Genomic DNA, 20,637 nt, shown 5'->3' on the forward strand with positions numbered 1-20,637 from the left:
ATTTACAGGATTACAGCAGCAAAAGAGGTAACGTCCACACAAGACATAGTAAGATAAACAGTAAATAAAACAGTAAACAACCTAACTGAATAATATAAACAAGTTGTCGTTATTAAGTTGAGGGCTTCCAAATAGCCATAGAGAACCTGGTATTGTGAAACATCATGACTGATCCTGACAGTCATGAGGCTCCATTGATATTTTAATGGGTTGAGAAAAGCGAATGAGTGGGACGTCTGGTCCCCATCAAGACCTCTTCATGCTTGTGTTACCCGTTCCTCTTCTTTCCTTCTTTCATATAATTCCACTACTCTCTCTCTCTCTCTCTCCCCCAAATTCCACTGCTCTTCCTCTCAAGCCTCTTCTTTCACTTCTGCCCACTGCTTCAGTTTCACGTTCCAAATGTCTCATGTGACTTTGCAGCTTCTTCTTCCAATTGACTTCTCTTGAGATGAAGGGACTTTGCTCCTTTCTGCCGCTGCGTTTTTCGAGGTTGTTGCGTTGGACGGCGGTGCTTAATAAATGTCAGAGGCGGTCAAGCGCCTACGCGAGAACACAACCCGCCCTAAAAGACGCTGCCGGCCACCTGTCCCTCACATCAGTGCTGTCTCAGATCATTGGCTCTGATGTTTAACCCATTCGCCACTTTTCACTGTGACAGATCACTGGCCAATGATATGATTGGCTCTGATGGTTTATCGCTGCATCTGTGATTGGAGGAGACAGTGGACAGAAACTTCCTTGGGGTGAGGTGATAGAAAATATCTTCTTCTTTTTTTTATGCATTTGTTCACAGTCCTTGGATATTGGATTCTCCTTAATTAAGCACCAAGGACAGTTTTGAAAATGGTATCACATGCCAACTGTATAAAGTGCCTAATAGAAGGGTGACACTAAATAAGGGTGTAGCGTGAGAGGGGACGACATGCATCATAGGTTCCTGGACTTATATGATCGCATGGTTAGATGGTATTTGGCTGATAACTGTATTTCTCATTATGATTATCACATAAATCTAAGACTCAGAAGTTTTAATTTCAAACACCATCCACCATCTTAAATGCTGTGGATATTAATTGATTGTGTGTGTTTATGTTTATAGTCTGTGTGTGTGTGTGTGTGTGTGTGTGTTTTGTGTGCGTGCGTGTGTGTTACAACCTGCCGGTGTAAAATCCTCAGGTGTTGGGGTAGGTTCACACGTGTGCCGCGGTGATGGGAAAGCCCTCAAAGGCAGAGTTAGTGAGCCAGATAATGAGTGTTCAGTTAGAGACCCACAGAGAGAGCCTCTATGTCGCCTCCTTTGCCCCGTGCACAGTTTAGCAAGCGCAGAGACACATTTGCCAAAGGAAATGCCGTCTGTTTGCATACAGCATGACAGTCAGTGAGAACTAACAGTTCGCACGGGCAGCAAACTGTGACACAGGCCCCTGCGCAGAAAGAGACGGTTCATGTTGCAACGGAGCGAGTGTGAGGGCGTAATTAAGGAGAAAAAGAGAGTGGTCGCAAGACGGACACATCGACTTAGCAGGAGGTCTTTCTCGTTATTTGCAGTTTAGTGTGCCCCTCTTACCTCTCTTTGCTGAACTTGAGGGAGTGGAGGATGGCTGGTCTCTTCTGCCTCAGGTTCCACAGGTGAACACTGTCGTCAGCCAGGGCGCTCACCAGCGCTCCCTGTCACAGCAAAAAGGGTCATTTCATGTTATATTCGAAGATATCACAGTTACCATCATTGAACTACATGTAGGTTATAATGACAGAAATGTCCGTGAACACCTTTACAGACTGCTCTCTGTTGGCCTGACATGCACGAGTCACGCTGCACTCTTTGAAAACTGATTTTAGGCCGGCATCTTTCTCCCGAGTAACAGCAATGACTCATAAAGATGTATGTAAATGTATGTGCGTGTGGAAGAGGCACTAAAAATTATGTCCATCTCTCTCAGGGTGTCAGGATCTGTAGTGTTGTGTCGTGTTTCCTGTTTTATTTTGAAGTCCTTGTCTCTTGTGTCCTCTGTTTCTCTGCACTTCCTGTCCCTGTGATTGTCTGCCCTGTCGCTGATTGTTTCCTCCTGTGTCCAATCATCTGCACCAGCCCTCTGTATTTAAGTCCTGTTTGTGTCATTCCCCTTTGTCGGTTCGTCTTGTCTAGATCGTGGAAGATCTTGTGTGCGTGTTTTGTATCCTGGTTTTTGAAGCCTGTTTAGCAATAAAGTTGCTTTTCCATCGTTGACGGCGTTTGGGTCCAGTGTCCTGTTTGCAGCCCCACATAACACAGGGTTTGTTGAAATTGTCAGTCACACACACCAAACACACAGACACACACACACACAACTACTAAGCATGAAATACAGCATTTCTAGTAAGATTAAGTAATTAATGTGTTGCCACATGAATCAAGAAGCTGTAGGTATTCAATACCTATAAAATGTTCGCTGATATCTGGTTAGAATCAACTGACAATTTCTATAAAGTTGTCAATTACACCGAAAAGTGTTATTGACAAGTGGATCAATGAGAACCAAAAAAACCTGCACACTGCATGAAAACCTTTTTAGTTTATTTAAATTTTTGTTGTTAAGCGTATTCGGTACCCTTCATTTTTCCACCAATATATTGGTGCAAGTTAAAGACATATTGTCTTTCTCTTTTTTCATTCAATCAAATATGCCAAAGTCCTCAAAGCATCATTAACTAATTTTAACACAGAAAGAAGAGTGTGACCAGGCATTCTGTGCAAACTTGTGTGCCAGTAAAACCCAGCCCCACTAATACCACGGGACCTCAAGTTTGTAATCCTACTTTTGGTACAGTCGCATATATGGAAGAAAACTGCTCACTGCCCCAAAACATGGAAAGACATAAGGGCGATAAGCAGAAAAGGAAGGCTACCAGTACAATCATCATACCTCCTTACCTCCAACAGCACAGTGGGGACTACTTTTAGAACATTTTAAGGGGTGAAATGCAATACCCAGTGATGAGTATTTATGAATCTGCCCTTAAGTATTATTTAAATACATAGAGCACAGCAGACTTTACCCACAGAGTGACCTGCCTTTGTCTCTGTGAGACAGCACTGGTGAGTACAGATGCCTCACTGGAGTAATAAACATTTCTCTGACTCCAATGTGTCACTCGTGTTTGTTTGTGACCTACCTCATTGATGAGAAACTGGAGCTGGATGACGGCCGCTCCACTCTCATGCTGACAGTAACACTCCACGCCTGGACGACCAAACCTGAAAGGTTCTCTGTCAAGGAACATACAGTAGTATGCAACGCCAAAGCTCTCGTCTTTGTTTGTTTATGGCAGCACTGAATATTCATACGGTGTTTTTCTGAAGGTCTTTAGCTCCTTGCTACACCGGATTCCAAAAGGTCATGACATCTGTTACTTGGTTCCTTGCTAGGAAGGAAAATGGAATATTCACAGTGAATTTTATTTTAAGAGCATACTTTCTTATATTAAAAAGGCACTTAAGAGCACCTCAGACTATTATTCAGGTTGCAGTAACAGTTGTATGTTAAACAGAAGAAAGTGTTTGGGAGGAATGCAGATAAAGTCAAAACAAACCAGAAGAACATTGGCAGTGCTGCAGCGAGGGAAAAAAAAAACCTACCAGGGTTGAGGGCGAGCAAATGGAAGGAGGGGGAGAATTGAGATATTCAAATCTATATAAATGAATCAGCAGAGAAGAGGTGGATATTATGTGAGCAGATGAGAAAATAAATCGCAGGGAGGGAGCGAGAGAGAGGGAATACAGTTATACAGAGATCAGCAACTCTGATAAAAGATGCAGAGGAGAGAGAAAACATGCACAGAGTGGTGGGAGGATCGAGAAAGAGAGAGATGAGGGAAGAGAGAAGGGACTGACGGAGAATAACTGGCTGCTCTTCCTGAGGAGAGTGAATGGGTGAGTTTACTGATTATAGCCATTCATTTTTCCCATAACTCTCAGGGCTAAGGTGGGGGGGTGGCCATTTTTCATACAGGGGGCACATAGAGGTGTAACAACCTGGGGGCGATACTATTGCTCATCATCAGTTAGTGTGTGTGTGTGTGTGTGTGTGTGTGCGTGCGTGTGTACGTGTGTGTGTGTGTGTGAGGTCGTATCCCTATGCATACGACCAGTGGCTGTACATTCCCTGTAGAGGCCTCCAAGTAAAACACTGTTTGAACTGCACAGTAAGTTATGAAAACAGATTCAATTTAAACGTTATAAGAGTATCTCTTTTTATGCATTCACATAGAAAACAGTGAGAATGACAAAGAAAGACTACGGGAAAGAGTTCATTCCCTTGTTTTACAATGAATCATAAAGAAACTGCTTCACATGTTGGAAATGATAATGATAACAATAGCAACAAGAGAACCAGCAGAGTCCTCAAAATATAATTCAAACACCAATAATCAAGTCCTCCTTTCCCACAGTGCAAACTGCGTCTTCAGCTCCCAGACAGGCACAGGTGTCATTTATTAAGCTGTAATGCATATGATCATTCCTGAGGTGTGTTATGACCACACCAATGAATAAAGCCACCTCATCAACAGAGCCGTCATCTCACACCTTTTTTTCCCCTTTGGACTGAATACACAACAGTAAGCAAGCAAACAAGTGAAGTATGTACGTATTTTCATCCTGTCATCTTATCACCCAATATTTTAATCTCCTTTCATTGGCTATTATGTAAGGTATCAGTGATTCTGTGGCCTCTGTGCTGTGTGGAAAGCTGCCCCTCAGCTCCTCAGGTGGATTAAGCTTTGACCTCCCCATCCCTGACAGGCAATGGAAGAACTTCAGCTCTGAGCCAGTGAGTCCCTGTCCAGGATAAATCTACCAGCTTCTTTGGATTTCAGCCCTTAAGCTCACAGAGAGATTGAGCAGACCTAAACTATTACACATGGAGGGCGCCACCAACATCAATGATGATCAGATTCTTCACCTTTATGAGATTAAGATACAACTTCTTATGTTCACCTTTAATTCTGTCTCACTCCACTTTAAACCTCCCAAAAGTAAATGGAGTGTAACATTTTTACTAAAAGAACACGGCGTGGGATCTATCGGAATAATTGGTTGGTATTTTTTGGAGTTTCTTTTAGTAAATCACAGCATGGTGTTGAATCCTACATGCAGTACAGTACACATCCACTGTCACAGTAGTGGCACTTTAGGCTTTACTTTATAATAGTCACAAACAATGTTGTTATGCACTTGTTAATGCAACCATGCATTTCCCTGTTTGTCTAGTCAGAAATAAGAGCAATACAAAACAATTATAACTCCACCAACAGTCCAACTGAGACCTTAGAGCAAGCTCTAAAAAGAGGAGAGGAGATGCTGTTTCAGGTCTCAGCAGTGGTGCCTCAGACAAAGTGAAATATGTAGAGTGACACAAGGTCCCTGCTCAACTGAAAATGCAAAGTTTACTGCAAGAAATAAAAAAATAAAGTTCTTTGACTTTAAGTGAAAGTCAAAAATGGTCATCAGCGCGCACAGAATCGGTGTCAGGGCCAGTGGATGAGGAGAGAGGACCCCGATGCGCTCTCCACTTGACCTACATGGCTGCTACGCTCAAGGATATTGCTTCTGGCTCCACTGTCACAGACTGACGTTACGTCCATGCAGGCCAAAATGTGCAAGTAAGGAACAGAAAGCTAGCTTAGATCAGCTCATATAATGAACATTGGGATGTACGGTATGCCTAAAAGCTGGAATAATTCCGCTTTTAATTGTTTCCACTCTCAGAGGTGTAAAAGTGATGAGAGAGAAAGTGGCTCTTGTGTCATTGCTGTTTGCCAAAACACAAGAGTGTCAATTGAATTACTGGTTGTACATGCAAGTAATTACTGGAGTCGGCATATCTTCTTCATAAACTGCAGATGAACTGATCTGTAATAAGTTAATAAATGCTCCCTAAATTGAGAAAAGACTGACTTGGACGGCAAAAATGCAGTAATGTTACTTTTAGGTCACCGTGTGGTTATATTTCCTAAATGCCTGACGAATGTTCTGATAGGCACAACATAGCACAAATATTTCAGGGTCACAGAAAGGGAGAGGGTAGGATTTAGTGTGCACTTCTAAAATGCTCACTTCTCTTCTGTCTGAAGAGAGGCCGCCCTCCCACAAGCACATAATCATGAAGCGCATATCCGCGTTCATAAAAACATCCTGCAAAATTAATTCAAACCATCAAAAGAGGGAAAAAGATGGATTATGTTCATGTTTCAAGTGGATCTTGGCAGAATAATGATCATAAAAATGCAGCAGGCCAAAACAAGACATCAAATCCAATGGGAGAAGATTTGGCTTCAGTGCCAAAGAATGTGCAAATAATTTGGCCATGGACTGAATTTTCCCACAAGCAAGTTAGTTTTAGTATAATACAGTTCTGTATTCCTCTCTCTGTGTTTACATGCATTGAATTAAGAGCGACTTAATTAATCAGTCCATGGGTATTTTAGTGAAGCATGTCTCAATGCTCTAATGGCATTTGATTTTGAGTGTTTACACCCACATGTTTTTATGCATTTCCAATGTGTGCATAAAATAACCTGGAAAGTCAAGAGAGAAAAAGAGATGACATCATGCAAATGCTTTTCTTGAAACAGAAGTTTGTGTTATCAATAACCAGAAAATGTGAGAAAGTGCAATTAAAACATACTTACGCAAATGAATCATGACAATCATGAAGCATTTAAATTAGAAATCACTCAAACCAATATTCCTTAATTATTTAATGGCACAAGGTTAATGTCACCCACTGTTGGCTTTTATATATATATATATATATATATATATATATATATATGTTTCTCAAAGATGAAATAGTAGCAGCCAGTAAGGAGGTTAACATCTTAGTTAACATTATAATAAACCAATACATCATGTATTCATTGTTTAAAAATAATGAGCTCATCATTGACTGTTGGCTCAAAAATAAGAAAACATGTGTGATATAGTGTGACCATAAATAGGACCACTCTGTCTGTGTTATGTATTTGAATGCCCCTTTCTGCTGCTCTCAAGATGTGAAGGTAATTCAATCTTTACTCATTACTTACTTGTTTTTGTAAACCTCCAACACTGGGTAGCTATTTTCCACTGTTCCTATAAAATACATATTTCCTCTGGCAGTGTGTCTCTACCTCGATTTCAAGCCAGTGTGGGAAATGACATCATTCCCATTTCTGTGGGTTGTTTTCGCATCACTGGCTTTTGACACACTCTAATAACATTTACAAAACCGTTCAAAAGGATTAAAGAAATGGAAGGTGCAACATCCTGCATGTTATTAACTGAATGCATTTTACCCACGCAAAAAAACATGTCGATACACCTGGAAAAAGTATCATGCACAGAGGACGTAATACATTTAATTTTTGTTATATTGTATATTTGGTTCAAAGATAGGAACAAGTGAATGAGATTAAAATTACTGGTCGTGTGATTCACAAGTAATATTGAACTGCTGACCAAAAATGTTCCTTTCAAGTCCTCTGAGCACTGCAAATGCCATAAAAAAAATCGAATAGACCTTCCCTGAATCGTAAAAAGACACGTATCACTTTACGGGAAAAGTTCCTCGACATCTCCATGTTTTTTCCACTGTTTTAACAAACATGACCCAACGTTACGCTCAAGCGCCTCGACTTCATCCACTCGGGACAGGCTCAGTAGGAGATGTGTCACAATTGCTGACAACAGCATTCCTCATTTCTTTTTAACCAAGCGAGGCCTCCACTTGCCACACTGAACCAACGCAACGAGTGGACGGACTGACCGCAGGCAGCAATGGGCACGAGACAAGAAGACAGGAAGAGAGAGGAAGACAGAGAGCGAAAGCAGAAAGTGGGTCAGCTTCATTCAAGCCCGATGACATTTTCCTGTGATATTCTGGAAGTCAAAGTTGACTGATAATTCACTTTTATATTGCTCCTCTTTTGTCAAAGCCACGGGAAACTCTCCTGATAAGGTGAGTCATTGGGCATCTGGCAAAGCAGAGTTGTCACAGAGAGTAAAGTCGGAAACAGACTGCAGGTTTTATGAAACCACGTTATCCAGAGTGGACCCTGATAAGTGTAATTCAATAGGGATGAGCCTGTATTTCACATGAGGGAAGAGTTGGCTTGCTGCTTGTCTGCTTACTTCCAACATGGCACGTCTCTGTAAATGTGTATGTCTGAAAGAGGAATACATAGAGAAATGAAGGAGAGGATGCAGCTTTAGATGAGAATAGAAAGCTCCAGAAGGATGTGACACGGAAGAGGATGGATAAAGAAGAGAGGCAAGTTTTAACATGAGAAAAAAAATGATGGGCATGACAAAGTTGTGGATGCGAGGAAGGGGAACAGTAAAATAGAGGAGATGTCACTGACGAGGAGACAGAGAACGAGGAAAAGGGAGAAGAAAGAGGTGAATAATGGAGGGTAAAGAGGAGAAGGACTAAGGGAGAGGCACTGAGAGAAAGCACTAGAAAGAGCAATCCTGGGAGCACTGAGTTGCTATGACGTTGGGCCTGAAGTGACGTCAAAGCTAGCCACTCATACATCACCCTGCCAGAGATGGAGGCGGGGCCACGGGGCATAAGCTGCTCTGCACTCGACCCGGAGACAGCGAGGAGGCGATAAAAGCTGGGCGGCAGAAAACAGAAGGAACAGAAGAGAGGCAATGCACAAATGTAAGTCAAAGGAGGACAGAGAGAAAGTGAAAGAAATGAGGAGGACATAGGAGCAAGATCGGGGAAAACAAGAATGTCTTGACAACAAAAAAACAAGGAACAACACAGTAGCCTTCAGAAACAACAATTGTGTAAAGACCGCAACCACAAAAGGACTTCAGCTACTCAGCTGTTTGCCCACTCATTACTCAGCTCCCCTTTGGACATGATATCCTACAAATCTTCCATAATACTGCTCCAAAACGTGACCTCAAGATGCTTAATAGCTTCCATGTCACTCATCTCACACCGTCCCTCCGGCTGTTCTCACATCAAATTGAAAGGCTGCTGAGGGAGCTGCATCTCCCTGGATCCATCCCTGCACTGTCGCCGGCACTCTGCTATATTACCAGCCACTTTGCTACCTTCCTGAAGTCAGCCTTTTTGGCGTTCCACCCTGACTTGGCACATTTGATGTTGTTTTTATCATTTTTTTTGTTGATAATAGCTTTTTTGAAGCGCATAATGTATGTAATGGATAGTTATGTTGCAAATCCTTTTTAATGGACCAGTAAGTCGATATATTATTGTTTTGACACATTCCAGCAACCATACTTTCTTAAAGCTTTGGTCACAATGCATGCATTTGGAAATGTACGGTATCAGATCAACAACATTCTAGATTATTTCTAGTACTCTAATAGAAAAGGCATATACTGTGTGTCCACCAGGGACCTCTCTTTACAACGCTGACATGGTCTTCTTGGTTTAGATGCAATGGAAGACATGCTCTGGACAGAAAGGGCACGGCATTTGTTGAGCTGAGCAGCACACCGGTCAGTGAAATGTGAGTCTTAACTTGAGCAAAAATGTCCTTTAAACAGGTTTTCAGCTGTCGCTTAGCAACAGCGGGGAACAATGAATAGCATCCTACTAAAATGCTGTGCACAGTGCAAGCAATAAAATGCTCTCTGGATGCAGGTTTTCACCCTCTGACTTTTAGAGATATTACCCATTGCAGCTCTAAAGGGCCCCGAAGACTTATTTGTGTTAATTTGTTTTCGTTTCCTCTCCCTCTGGCAGAGCACAGCACCACATCCATCAGTGACAGAGAGGAGCATGAGGAAGCCATGAGATTCACGCTCCCTAACATGGAAAAGACATGAAGGGGAAAAGACAAAACAAGGGTATTGTCGTGCAATCATACAGAAATGCATGCAAATAGATCACAAATGCAATGCGAAGGCCCCGACACACAGCTCCACGCACCAAGGAAAAACCTAGAGTTGAGCAAACTGGTGATTCATTTGTTTAACACAGTCCTTGTTTAAATAATCTCCCTTGACACATTTGATTTATTATGCAGGCAAACAATTAAACTGCGATGGGGCGCTGTGTATTTGTCGCTGCCTCAGCTTCCACACACTCACCTTGGAAAGCACTATGACACACACACACACACACACACACACATTTATTGTAGATGTCCCTAAGATTCATCACGATGACATTCTTGGCAATGGCCATTTGCTGGGGTGCACAGGTCAACGTTTGCAGTAATCCAAATCCACGTAAAAATTAGGCATGTTCTGAGTGTGCAGGTAGAAGGCAACAGAGGGGCATGCATGTGTGATCTTGAAAGATAAGAACATTACACAGGAAACTTTCTACTTGAACATCGATTTGGATGAATTTACTGGAGAGAAAATATAACACAAACCAGCCAACCATCCTCTTGAGCTCTTATAGTCTTCCTCTCTGATTGCAGTGAAGCGCAGTGTTGACACACAAAGGGCTGTGTGGCCAGTTTGACTGGAATCACGGATCAATTAAGAAATATTGTGCATGAATTAGTCTGGACACGAGACCGCATAGGCGAGGCAGGTTATACACAGTGTTAAGTGTAAACCTCCCTTCCCCTTGCTGGAGTGTGGCCAGTTCTTCCCAGTAGTAGGGTGCTACTAACCCAGTGAATCATCTATTTTTAGAAGGACAACTCAGCACTGAGCTACCGTACGACCACTGCAAGGCAAACGTCTGAAGAGAGATGAGACAGAGTGAGGGGGAGAGGGAGAAGGAACAGAGTACAAGCGGGGGGGAAAGGTTTGGAAATTGGCTGCCTGTACTGTAAAGATCGAAGGTGGGAAAGAGGAAGGGGGGGGAGCGGAGAAGGAGAGGGAGAAGGAGCGAGGGTGAGTAAAGGGGTAAAAACTATGAAAAGGTTGAGTCAGCAAAACAGCTTGTGGCCAAACCCTCCAGCGAAAGCATGCATAACAAAGGAGAGAAAATGAGAAATATAGGGGGAGAAAAGGATGAGGGGGGGGGGGGGGGGGGAATCGTATGGGACAAGAGGACGGAAGAGAAAGAGAGTGCGACAGTAAAAAGAGAAGGAAGTGAATGAAGAAAAGATGAAAGAAGAATGTGCAGTTAGTTTCACAAGCTCGGTCATCTTGGACAAGACAATATTTTTTGCTCTGCTACGGCAGCTGTGTTAATATTCTCATTTACAGAGTGTGACAGACAGCGGCTTAACACAAATCACAAGTTCTGCTGCTGTGATAGCAATGCAAAGCCAGTTAAAGGATTATGTTCCAACAGGCGATGGAGCTAAACAATGTCTGCAAGTAACAAGTGGCTGCAATGACTGCTCAAAATGTGACTTTAGCGTTCGCCGTGGCCTGTTGTGAACTGATTCTGAGGACTTCAAAATTAAGATGTTGTGCATTTAGAAGTGGCAAGGAAGCAAGACGAGTGGAGCCAGTCTGACACCAAACTGAAGTAAACTACTTGTTTAAATTGGAGTACAATTCACACCAGTTATGTGCGTTTTATTTATTGTTACATGCATATCTCACATGAGTACAAGGTGACTATGTATGAAACATAAGTCCTGGCCTGTGAATGACTGCAAGGACACCGACTCCATCTGCTGCTAACACGTTAGCCCCACTTGGCCAATTACAGCATGACCTGTGGTACAAGCAAAGGCTCTCCACTCACTCTGCAGTCTACATCACACCTGCCCTCTGTGATTTCTAACTTAACCTTAGTTTTAGGCTTCAGCTTCAGCTCACATTGTTCACTGACTCTTACAACTATGTAATACCAAGCAGTTTTGTTATTTAGCCCACAATAGACTTTGAAACTGCAACCATGTTTGGTTAGTCTGCTTGTGTCCTGATTTAGCCCAAGGCGCACATTTAGCTTTAAAATACACACAGCTAAGAGGAGGAGACCATCACGGGTCAGCAGTGGTCGGCCCTGCAACCAAGCAGGACAACTGCGAGCCTGTAGTGGATACACATGTCACAGTTTGGCTCGGCACGGCATGGCTAAAGCATACCAACCCTGTCTAAAGGACAAGACCCGTACGTGCCCCTGTGTGTGAGGAATAGACCGGAGCGGAAAGAACTTTGCTCGTTGACAACACTACCAGAACACATTGGTATTGTGCTGGAAACCATAACAAACATCATTTTTCACATTGCAAAGGAGAATCAATTGTTCCAATCTGTCTCCTCTAGGGCCACACGTTCACCTGCTGCACTCCGATTAAATCCCACCTGAACTATTCCCCCCCTGCTTTCTGTCTTCCTCTTCTTTCCGATGTCCGTCATCTGCCGAGAATAGAATTTGAAAAATCGAAGAAAAGGCGTTTCAAAGTGGAGTCTTCACTGATGTTGCATCCTAAGTTGGATATTAAACTAGGCTCTGTAACTACTGTAGTGTTGACAGGGTTCTCCTGTGTTAAGATGTTTAATGTTAAACCTGCATTGGCTGAGTTTATGGAAATTTGGGGGTGGTGGAAAAAAACACTGACGGATTACTAATTTAAGGTTATATTACTGTACTAATGTTTAAAATCCATCTTTAGTTGCAACAATAACAATGTACCTCATCAATTAAACAATTAACAACTAATAATCTTAACTTTTAAAATAAAAGGCTTTATAGATTGAAAAGGCTTGCCAATCATATATACTTCTTATTTATTATGTAACTAAAGAAATGTATGACATGAATGAAACATGAACCACGAGGCCTCCAAAGGGAGACTTGCAACTCCCTCATTCCTCTTTCTCACCTCATGCATTCACACTGTTATCATTGGATTGCACATATTGAACATGGTCACAGTGTTCTAATCCATAAACAGACTATCAGATACAAACAATGGGGTGTATAATGCCAGCGGGGCTAGGGAGAGGAGCAGATACAAACCCCTCCCTGACATCTGATCAATTGTACCATGCGTGCATAATGTTTAACAATGATACATGCTCGTTATTGGATTGTGTGAATTAGGAGTGACTTGGCAATTAAAAGGATCGATGCAGATGAAATGCTTGTACTATATATATATATGTATATATATATATATATAAAATCAAATTATATATGTCATACCCCACCAAATTACGATCAATGAGTGAGACAAAAGACACCATAAGGAGAGAAGAAAATTGAGAGGAAACAAGTATATGTTTTTTTCAAAGACAAAACCCAAGTGCACATTTAAAATGACAAGGGGAGAATAATTTAGGGAGAAACATGGTTTGGCTACATAGACAGAACAGGGGGGAAAACAGGGAAAGAGAGATGGGAGAAAGACACAAGCAACTGTAGGACTAAAAGTCTGTGACTGGGTTTCCTTCTGTCTATGAATAATGGATGTGGTGAACGGGAGCCAGCATATGCATTTAGATGGCTTTATGTATTACCCTCTGAAAGTGGTCGAGCGGAAAATGTTTTATTAGAATGTAACTTAATGCCAAATTAACCTTTAACACATTCACACTGCAAGATGGTGGCTCTTTGTTTTAAAACAAGCACCAAAAGGCAATTAAAAGCATCTGGAGCTTTCTCTTCAAACACTAATCTAATCTTAATTAGAACTGTGCCAGGTACTATACTGTAATATACTGTAGTGTACTGTACTATACTGTATTGTACCACACACTAATTAAAATGAATGTTACATTATTTGCAATGCTAAAAACATTTCACAAACCGTCATTAAGTCGGGTTCCTGGAGCTATTCTCCCCATATTCCCAACACATATCTCAAAGCAATCAGGTACTTTGTGTGTGTGTTTGTGTGTTTGTGTGTGTGTGTGTGTGTGTGTGTGTGTGTGTGTACACGTGCACCCTCTGGCACTGATATCAAAGAAATCTTTTCAAAAGGTAGGACCACGGGAGATTAGCCACCGTTGGCCTCTAATGCGTTTCAGTGTGCCAACCAATGCAGAGCCAGGCCCCACTTTCAAGGGCAGGTACCTGTAAGCTGCCAGCGCCGCAAGAGTCAGTATATTTCCAGCCGTGCAGTAGCACTCTGTATACTTATACTTCAGAAATGTGTGTCTGTGTGTGTGTGTGTGTGTGTGTGTGTGTGTGTGTGTGTGTGTGTGTGTGTGTGTGTGTGTGTGTAAGAGATGGACGGTTAAACTAATAATTTGCATAAAAATGCTGCACTAAGGAGAGACGTTCGGACAGACCTCGCCTTTCTAGAGTTGGTCAGGGCAGGATTACTCTGATTTCTGTCACGTACGTCCCACAAGTAAAGTTAGGGAGGTCAAAGAACTACAACACCAGCATCTATAGATTTATTCAATCTGATGGATTGAGTTATCTTTACAGCACTCCCCACTGGCAGGCATTATGTTGTGTCTGCTTTAGGACTAATTAGACACACTGGTGGTTCATTGTGTGGTTGTCACTTTGTCAAGAGCACGTCGGAGAGGGGCGTCTTGTCAAAAATGTCATGCGTCATATCAAATATTAATCGGAGTGCTGTCCTTTGCTCTTTGATTAACGGGAGACAGAAAGCCAAGTATACCCAGCACTGGACTCGAGACCAGCACCCACACACAAATACACACAGAGGTACTGCAGTGTTGCACTTTGTGAAGCATCTGCATTTTCTCCCTCTGCTCTGATATCTGACACACACATATGAACAGCAGGATGGCATAATCAGTAGGGAAGATGTCCTTCAACTGACGGACAGAGGTTGAAACCCCTGTGTTGGTGAACATCTGCCCTACTGAAGTGGCATTGAACGAGATGCCCAATCCCTGGGAAGAAGTGCAAGAAAAAAAAAAATACAAAAAATGAAAATGTGTATGTAAAGATCAAAGACCAAAATGCTAGACACAATGTGAAGGAACATACACCATACTAATGATGTGGTGTTCTTAGAGCCAAGTAATGGGGCAAATGATTTGCATGGCACTGCATGTTAAGGGGTCATAATTTGATTACGCTCAAATTATGCTTTCATCTTCTAGTTAGCTACGAGGGTCATGCAGCACACCACTTGAGCATGACAGGGTCCCCACTCTTCTCTGGAGATCATTTTCTAGGACATTTTCAGTGATGATCTAGCTGGTATGACGGCCAGGGATCACACCAAAAATATTTAGTAAAAGTAGGACCCTGACCATGACAAGTGGCTCAAAATGGATAGGTGGACAGGAGTCATATTAATCCTTTCAAAAGGAAGACCTCGTCACACAATGCAACCAAAAATCCGTCCTTTTATTTGTGGCATTCAGAAGACTCATGCCCATTCAAGCCCCTCGAGATTTATGACGGGTCAGACATCCAAATTATTTTGCATTGTGGATATCTGTGTCCCTAAAAAATTTGAGGGAGCAGAAAAGATTTTGTTCTTTTGCAAGAAAAGTGGCAGCAGTATAAACTAATAATTGGGGCTTGCATGAGGCCCCTGGTTGCATTAGTATGAGACACAGCACATCTGCCTTATACAGTCTTTAAAGCATCAGACTAGCGTGTCGTAATGATGGAAATCATTTCAAATGGCCACCTATGGCTGCATACACATACAAGGGAGTTGGACAGCTGAGAACAAGAGTAGCTGTGGATTAATGCAGGTGACGAATTAGACTTAAGTCATTCAGGACTGCAAAAAGGAAGACAAGGAAGCCATCGGAATGACAGGATTAATAAAAAGAACACAGATTCACACAGACAAACACACCCTGCACCTAATTAAACGACGGCACTTTGATGACTCACTAGTCCATCTGTGCAATACAAAGCTGTGTGCCTGTGACACACGCACAAACACCACAGTGCATGTGTTGGTGTTATTTTATTTCTGTAGCGCTAGATATTATAATAGACAGGTTGAGTAAGAAGCGAGATGATTGGAAAGAAACAGAGGCACACATAACCTCATCACACACGATATACAGGCCTGCAGAGGGAGGCGCCTAGAGTGAGTGCATAGTGCAACAAAGGCAGTTACATAAGTCAAGAGGATTGTCCCTGCTTGTGAATGTGTCCATGGACATGTGCCGTGCAGTTTGGAGGACACACAGGACAGGATGTAGTCTGTTTCATGACTGTGTGTCAGGCAAAGGGCCTACAGTGTGTGGAGGACAGAAAAAAAAGGAGTGAAGGTGTGACCAAGAAAAGGAAAGAGCGTCTTCCTCGCTCCGCTACTAATCCCCTCTGTCGCCTTGCTCGTACAATCTCTGTCCTTTTTTTTTTTTATCTGTATTGCCTCTCTGTCTGATCTTTCTCTCTTCTTATTCCTCCTGCCTCTTTTTCCATCGCCCGTCTAGGATGCCTGCTCGGTAGCCCGACCGTGACGGCTGATATTCAGCACACAAATACACGCATACATACAAACGTTTGTTGTTACTACAACCCCAGTTTGTGAGATGTGCGTACGCTTGACTGGCAATGACGTGACCCCTTTGTGTTGGCATCTCATTGGTACTGTTCTTTAAAACCAGGACCGCAGATGATGACTGAGTGTGGCTCTGTGTGTATACTGATTTATTTGCAGCATTTATCAGTCTTAACAGTTTTATCACAAACAATGTTAATTCTCCATCACTGGCCTAAGAGTGAACAGGTAGGACTAGTCAAATGTATTAATAAGGTTGACTTTCAAAATAAATGGAATTATGAATTACTATCAAGGTTGTTGAAATAACAAGCCACTTGGCGGCCAAGTGAAGGCTGATCAGCCATCTCTCTAGGGGCGCAGTGACAGCAAGCCCAAAAGAACAACAGCTAAGGCACATGTCCATTTGCCAATGAGGCAAACAAAGAGGATACAGGGCGACCGGAAGGAAGGCTTCGGAGGATGTCTGCATCCTGAGCCACACCAATGAAGGTTATGCTCTGAGAGGGGCTCAGAGCACTCTTCTCCATGTTCACCTTGGTGAGCAGTGTCCTGTCTGCCTCAAGCCGGGACTGTCCAGGTACGGCAGTATCTTCATGCCCTGTAATTGCAGGGGGAAAGGAAGCTGCAACGTATCTTGTGAACACTCTTGGGGAGAGGGAGAGTCCAAAAGGAACTGAACTGAAAGTGATAGCCTTAAAAGGGGAAACAAAGAAAGTGTCTGTGGTGAGGCACAATGCGAACATGGAAAAAGTCATCCTTCAAGTCTCAAGAACTTCTGCTGTGCTCAACATGTGAAAGGGCAAGACCTGTAGGAACTTGTTGAGTCCCCTCAGATCCAGGACTGCCGCCTCTCTTTTTACGAGAAAGTAGGTTGAGTGGAACCAGGGACAGGGGGTATTGAAGTAGTAGTTAGCCTGCATAAGCGAGAAGATGAAAAAGGACTGATCTCAGGGATGACACCAGAACTTATACCCGTTCGGGTCATCCGAGGCCCCGCGTTGATATAAAGACTTGTGTGTGCGTGTGACGGATGAAATTCAGTGTTAAGCACTGCTCCTGGAGGTCAGTAAGGATGAAATAGAAAGCAATATTGGTGTAGCGGAACCCGAGATATCATCTTTTTACTCCACACATTCTGCTTCCTTGGATTACCCACAATACAACTTGGCCACAAACAGCTTGGTAAGAGAACCTGGTGTGTTATTCTACAGGTGTGGCTAATGATTCTGTAAGCTGCAAACAAAGATGAGGAGCGAGCTCCAGAAGTCTGCTAAACTCACTTCCTCGTAGCTCCACACATGATTGTTATCATTTTAGAACTTGTAGTCAAACTTCAACTAACGTCAATTGAGGCAATTAATCAGATCTCATAAAGCTCTCATTGGAGCCACACACGTTATTTTTTACTTATGCAGTAGCTCTCCACGAAACAGGAAAAAAACAGATTCCGATGTCCCCCTGTTAAGTCAAGAGGTTTCTTTTTTTTTTTTATGTTAATGCTAGATTATAGTTACTTTGTTTAAATTCATTTTGGCATGCAACTGAAATACACATTGAGTTGAGGCAACTACTATTAATCCAAACTGAGATACAGGAGAGGTTGTAACGCATTTACTGATACATGAAATTCATGTACAATTTGCTGCATCAATTTGTCCTCATCTTTCAATCTTTGCAGAGTTGCATCATATAATATGCTTTTATACAATAATGCTGCTCTGGAGCTTAAATTATTAACCCTTAAAGTAAAACATCCATCCATTATCACCCGCTTATCCGGGGTCGGGTCGCGGTGGCAGCAGGTTCAGCAGGCCGACCCAGGCCTCCCTCTCACCCGCAACACTTTCCAGCTCATTCTGGGGGGATCCCGAGGAGTTCCAAGGCCAGCCGGGAGATATAATCCCTCCAGCGTGTCCTCGGTCTTCCCCGGGGCCTCCTACCAGTTGGACGTGCCCGGAAAACCTCTAATGGGAGGCGTCCAGGAGGCATCCTGACTAGATGCCCGAACCACCTCAGCTGACTCCTTTCGACACGAAGGAGCAGCGACTCGACTCCAAGCTCCCCCCTGATGTCCGAGCTCCTTACCCTATCTCTAAGGCTGAGCCCGATAAAGTAAAACATGTCATGTCCTTAAGCCGCAGTGCTGAGCCAACCAATCGTATGTATTCCAAAATGAGAGCATGCATATCCAAGATTACTGATTTCAAGTTTAATTTATCTGCTACCTACATTCAAATAACTAAGATAGATGAGAATTTTTAACTATGAACACTATATTAGACTGGATTCATATAAACTGCAATACATATGTGCTGCTTGTTTCTGAAGTTGTTGCAACCTTTTGTTGTTGGCATGCGGTACATACAAAATATAATAAATAAATAACAACAACACGTTTTTTGTTTCCTGTTCTATTCTGGAATATTGTTTTAGAGCATCAAATTAATTTTACAGAGATGCGCAGGAGCCATGGAAGCATTAATACCTCTGGGAATCCGAGCCCCAGTGGTCTCTCAAAATGATTCAGGTGGTGTGTCTGAGGACCAAAGCTGTCGCATAACATCAATGTCCAAATCAGTGTTAGCAAACAAAACGATGTACAAACCCAAATGGAAACAGACACTCGTGTATTCAAATGCTCACATACACACACATAGAAACAACTGCTTCTTACATGGCTCTTCTCTACATACTGGAGCTCAAGCTACTTCATACTTACAGATCACACACACACACGTTATGTAAAAACACATGAACACTCGCAAAGGACACACAGGGTGTACACCACATGCACACACATGCAGAACACAGCCTGCTACAATGGCCTTCTCCATTAAAAATGCATAGCAATGCAGCAACAGTTTCTAAAAATGAGCACCGGGACCAGCTGCTGCTGATTGCTACTCTAAGAACTGCCTTCCATGAGTGAAAATCTCTACCACACTGTCATTTATGTATAGACAATAAACAAAACATTTTTTCAATGAAATGTTCAGGATAGCCAATTGCATTAAAGCAAGTCTATGTGTGTGTTGCCTATGTAACTGGGAGTGAAAAGGTTAACAGCATGTGTTATCTCTATGGATGCTAACATTGTCAGGTGTGCAGCAGTGCCAGCGAGGGTTAATGCGCTCACTGTTGTCCTCCCTCACTGTGTTATCAGCTAGCATCGACACCCACATCTAATGTGAGTAAGTATTGCCAAGCACCAGACAGGAAGAGAAATCACACCAATAGACCCCCATCGAGGCCTAATGGGGGCCTAGTGGTGCGGTTAGCTGAGACCTCTCACACTGCCAGTTCATCATTCACTCTCGCTGGTGTCTGGGAGATGGAAAGGGCTTCTGGCTTATCAAACAAATTAGCTGCTTCATCACTAAAATGAAAGTGGCGATGCATAAGCAGCAAGGTTGTCCTTCCCTTCGCAGACTGTACTTGTTATGGATCAAATAAGTAGAAATGGATAAAGAACGGATGCTCTGTATATGGTTTAGTGGAGACAGAGTGAGGGGGATCTTCAGTGCTCCGTGTGCATGGTAAAAAATAGTGGGCGTCTCCCACCTCCTAGGGGTCTGCCACTTCGTTCTAATCAAACAGTGGGCAAACAACCAACGTGTGGCGGCTTCTGCTTGGACAGCGGTCTGATTACAAGTGGGTCAAGAGCCAAGTGTTGCCCTTCCAATTTCTGAAAATCCTACCCACACAACACCAGGGCTCTGAATCACAGAGCTGAATGGCTGTGACCACCTTGGCTCCACTCCATATGCAGACACTCCTACAGTACGCAAACCTCCTGATTTCTCTTCCTCCTCTTCACTTTTCTAAACTTAGTTGCAGACTTGGGTGTCCTGTCTTCCTGTTGCTTTTCCTTCTGTCTCTGACGATGCGGGGATTCAGGACTGATTGTGCCACAGAATGAAGAACCAAGGACACCGACATCTGCAGCACTTTTAGATATTTGTATTTTTGCAAATTTGCCTCATGTGGATGGAGAAGTCTCTAGTGTTGTAAAATAAAATGCAACATACATCACTCTGGATGATGCTAAAGCAAAGAGACACAATGTAGCATAGAGCTTTGTCTCTGAACAAAACACGAGTGTAACTCCCTTCTCATTCTCCCCCATCCTCCCTCCTCTCCACACGTCCCCTCAAGTCCTGAGAGCTCTGTCTCAACCCGTTTGCCCCTCCCCCGCCGTTCCCACATTTTACATCACAACCTAATCCTCATTCTGCTTCAATCAGACGGAAAAGCACAAACAGCCCCTCGGCCAGTCACGTTCCACACACAGGCGCACATGCTGGACAGGAACCG

General features: G+C 42.9%; 1 protein-coding gene across 2 annotated transcripts in view; it reads right to left on the bottom strand.

The window, feature by feature from the left end:
• stxbp5a (syntaxin binding protein 5a (tomosyn)) overlaps positions 1-20,637 on the bottom strand; it is a 79,105-nt gene that overhangs the window by 45,166 nt on the left and 13,302 nt on the right. For both annotated transcript variants that reach the window (XM_034528056.1, XM_034528057.1), the window contains exons 3-4: positions 3,157-3,238; positions 1,571-1,671 (exon numbers count right to left, since the gene is read on the bottom strand). In XM_034528056.1, the coding sequence (XP_034383947.1) occupies positions 1,571-1,671; positions 3,157-3,238 (183 nt within the window). The remainder of the gene's footprint in view (positions 1-1,570; positions 1,672-3,156; positions 3,239-20,637) is intronic.

This window comes from Cyclopterus lumpus, chromosome 24 (genome assembly GCF_009769545.1).
Source record: "Cyclopterus lumpus isolate fCycLum1 chromosome 24, fCycLum1.pri, whole genome shotgun sequence".
Lineage (NCBI taxonomy): Eukaryota > Metazoa > Chordata > Actinopteri > Perciformes > Cyclopteridae > Cyclopterus > Cyclopterus lumpus.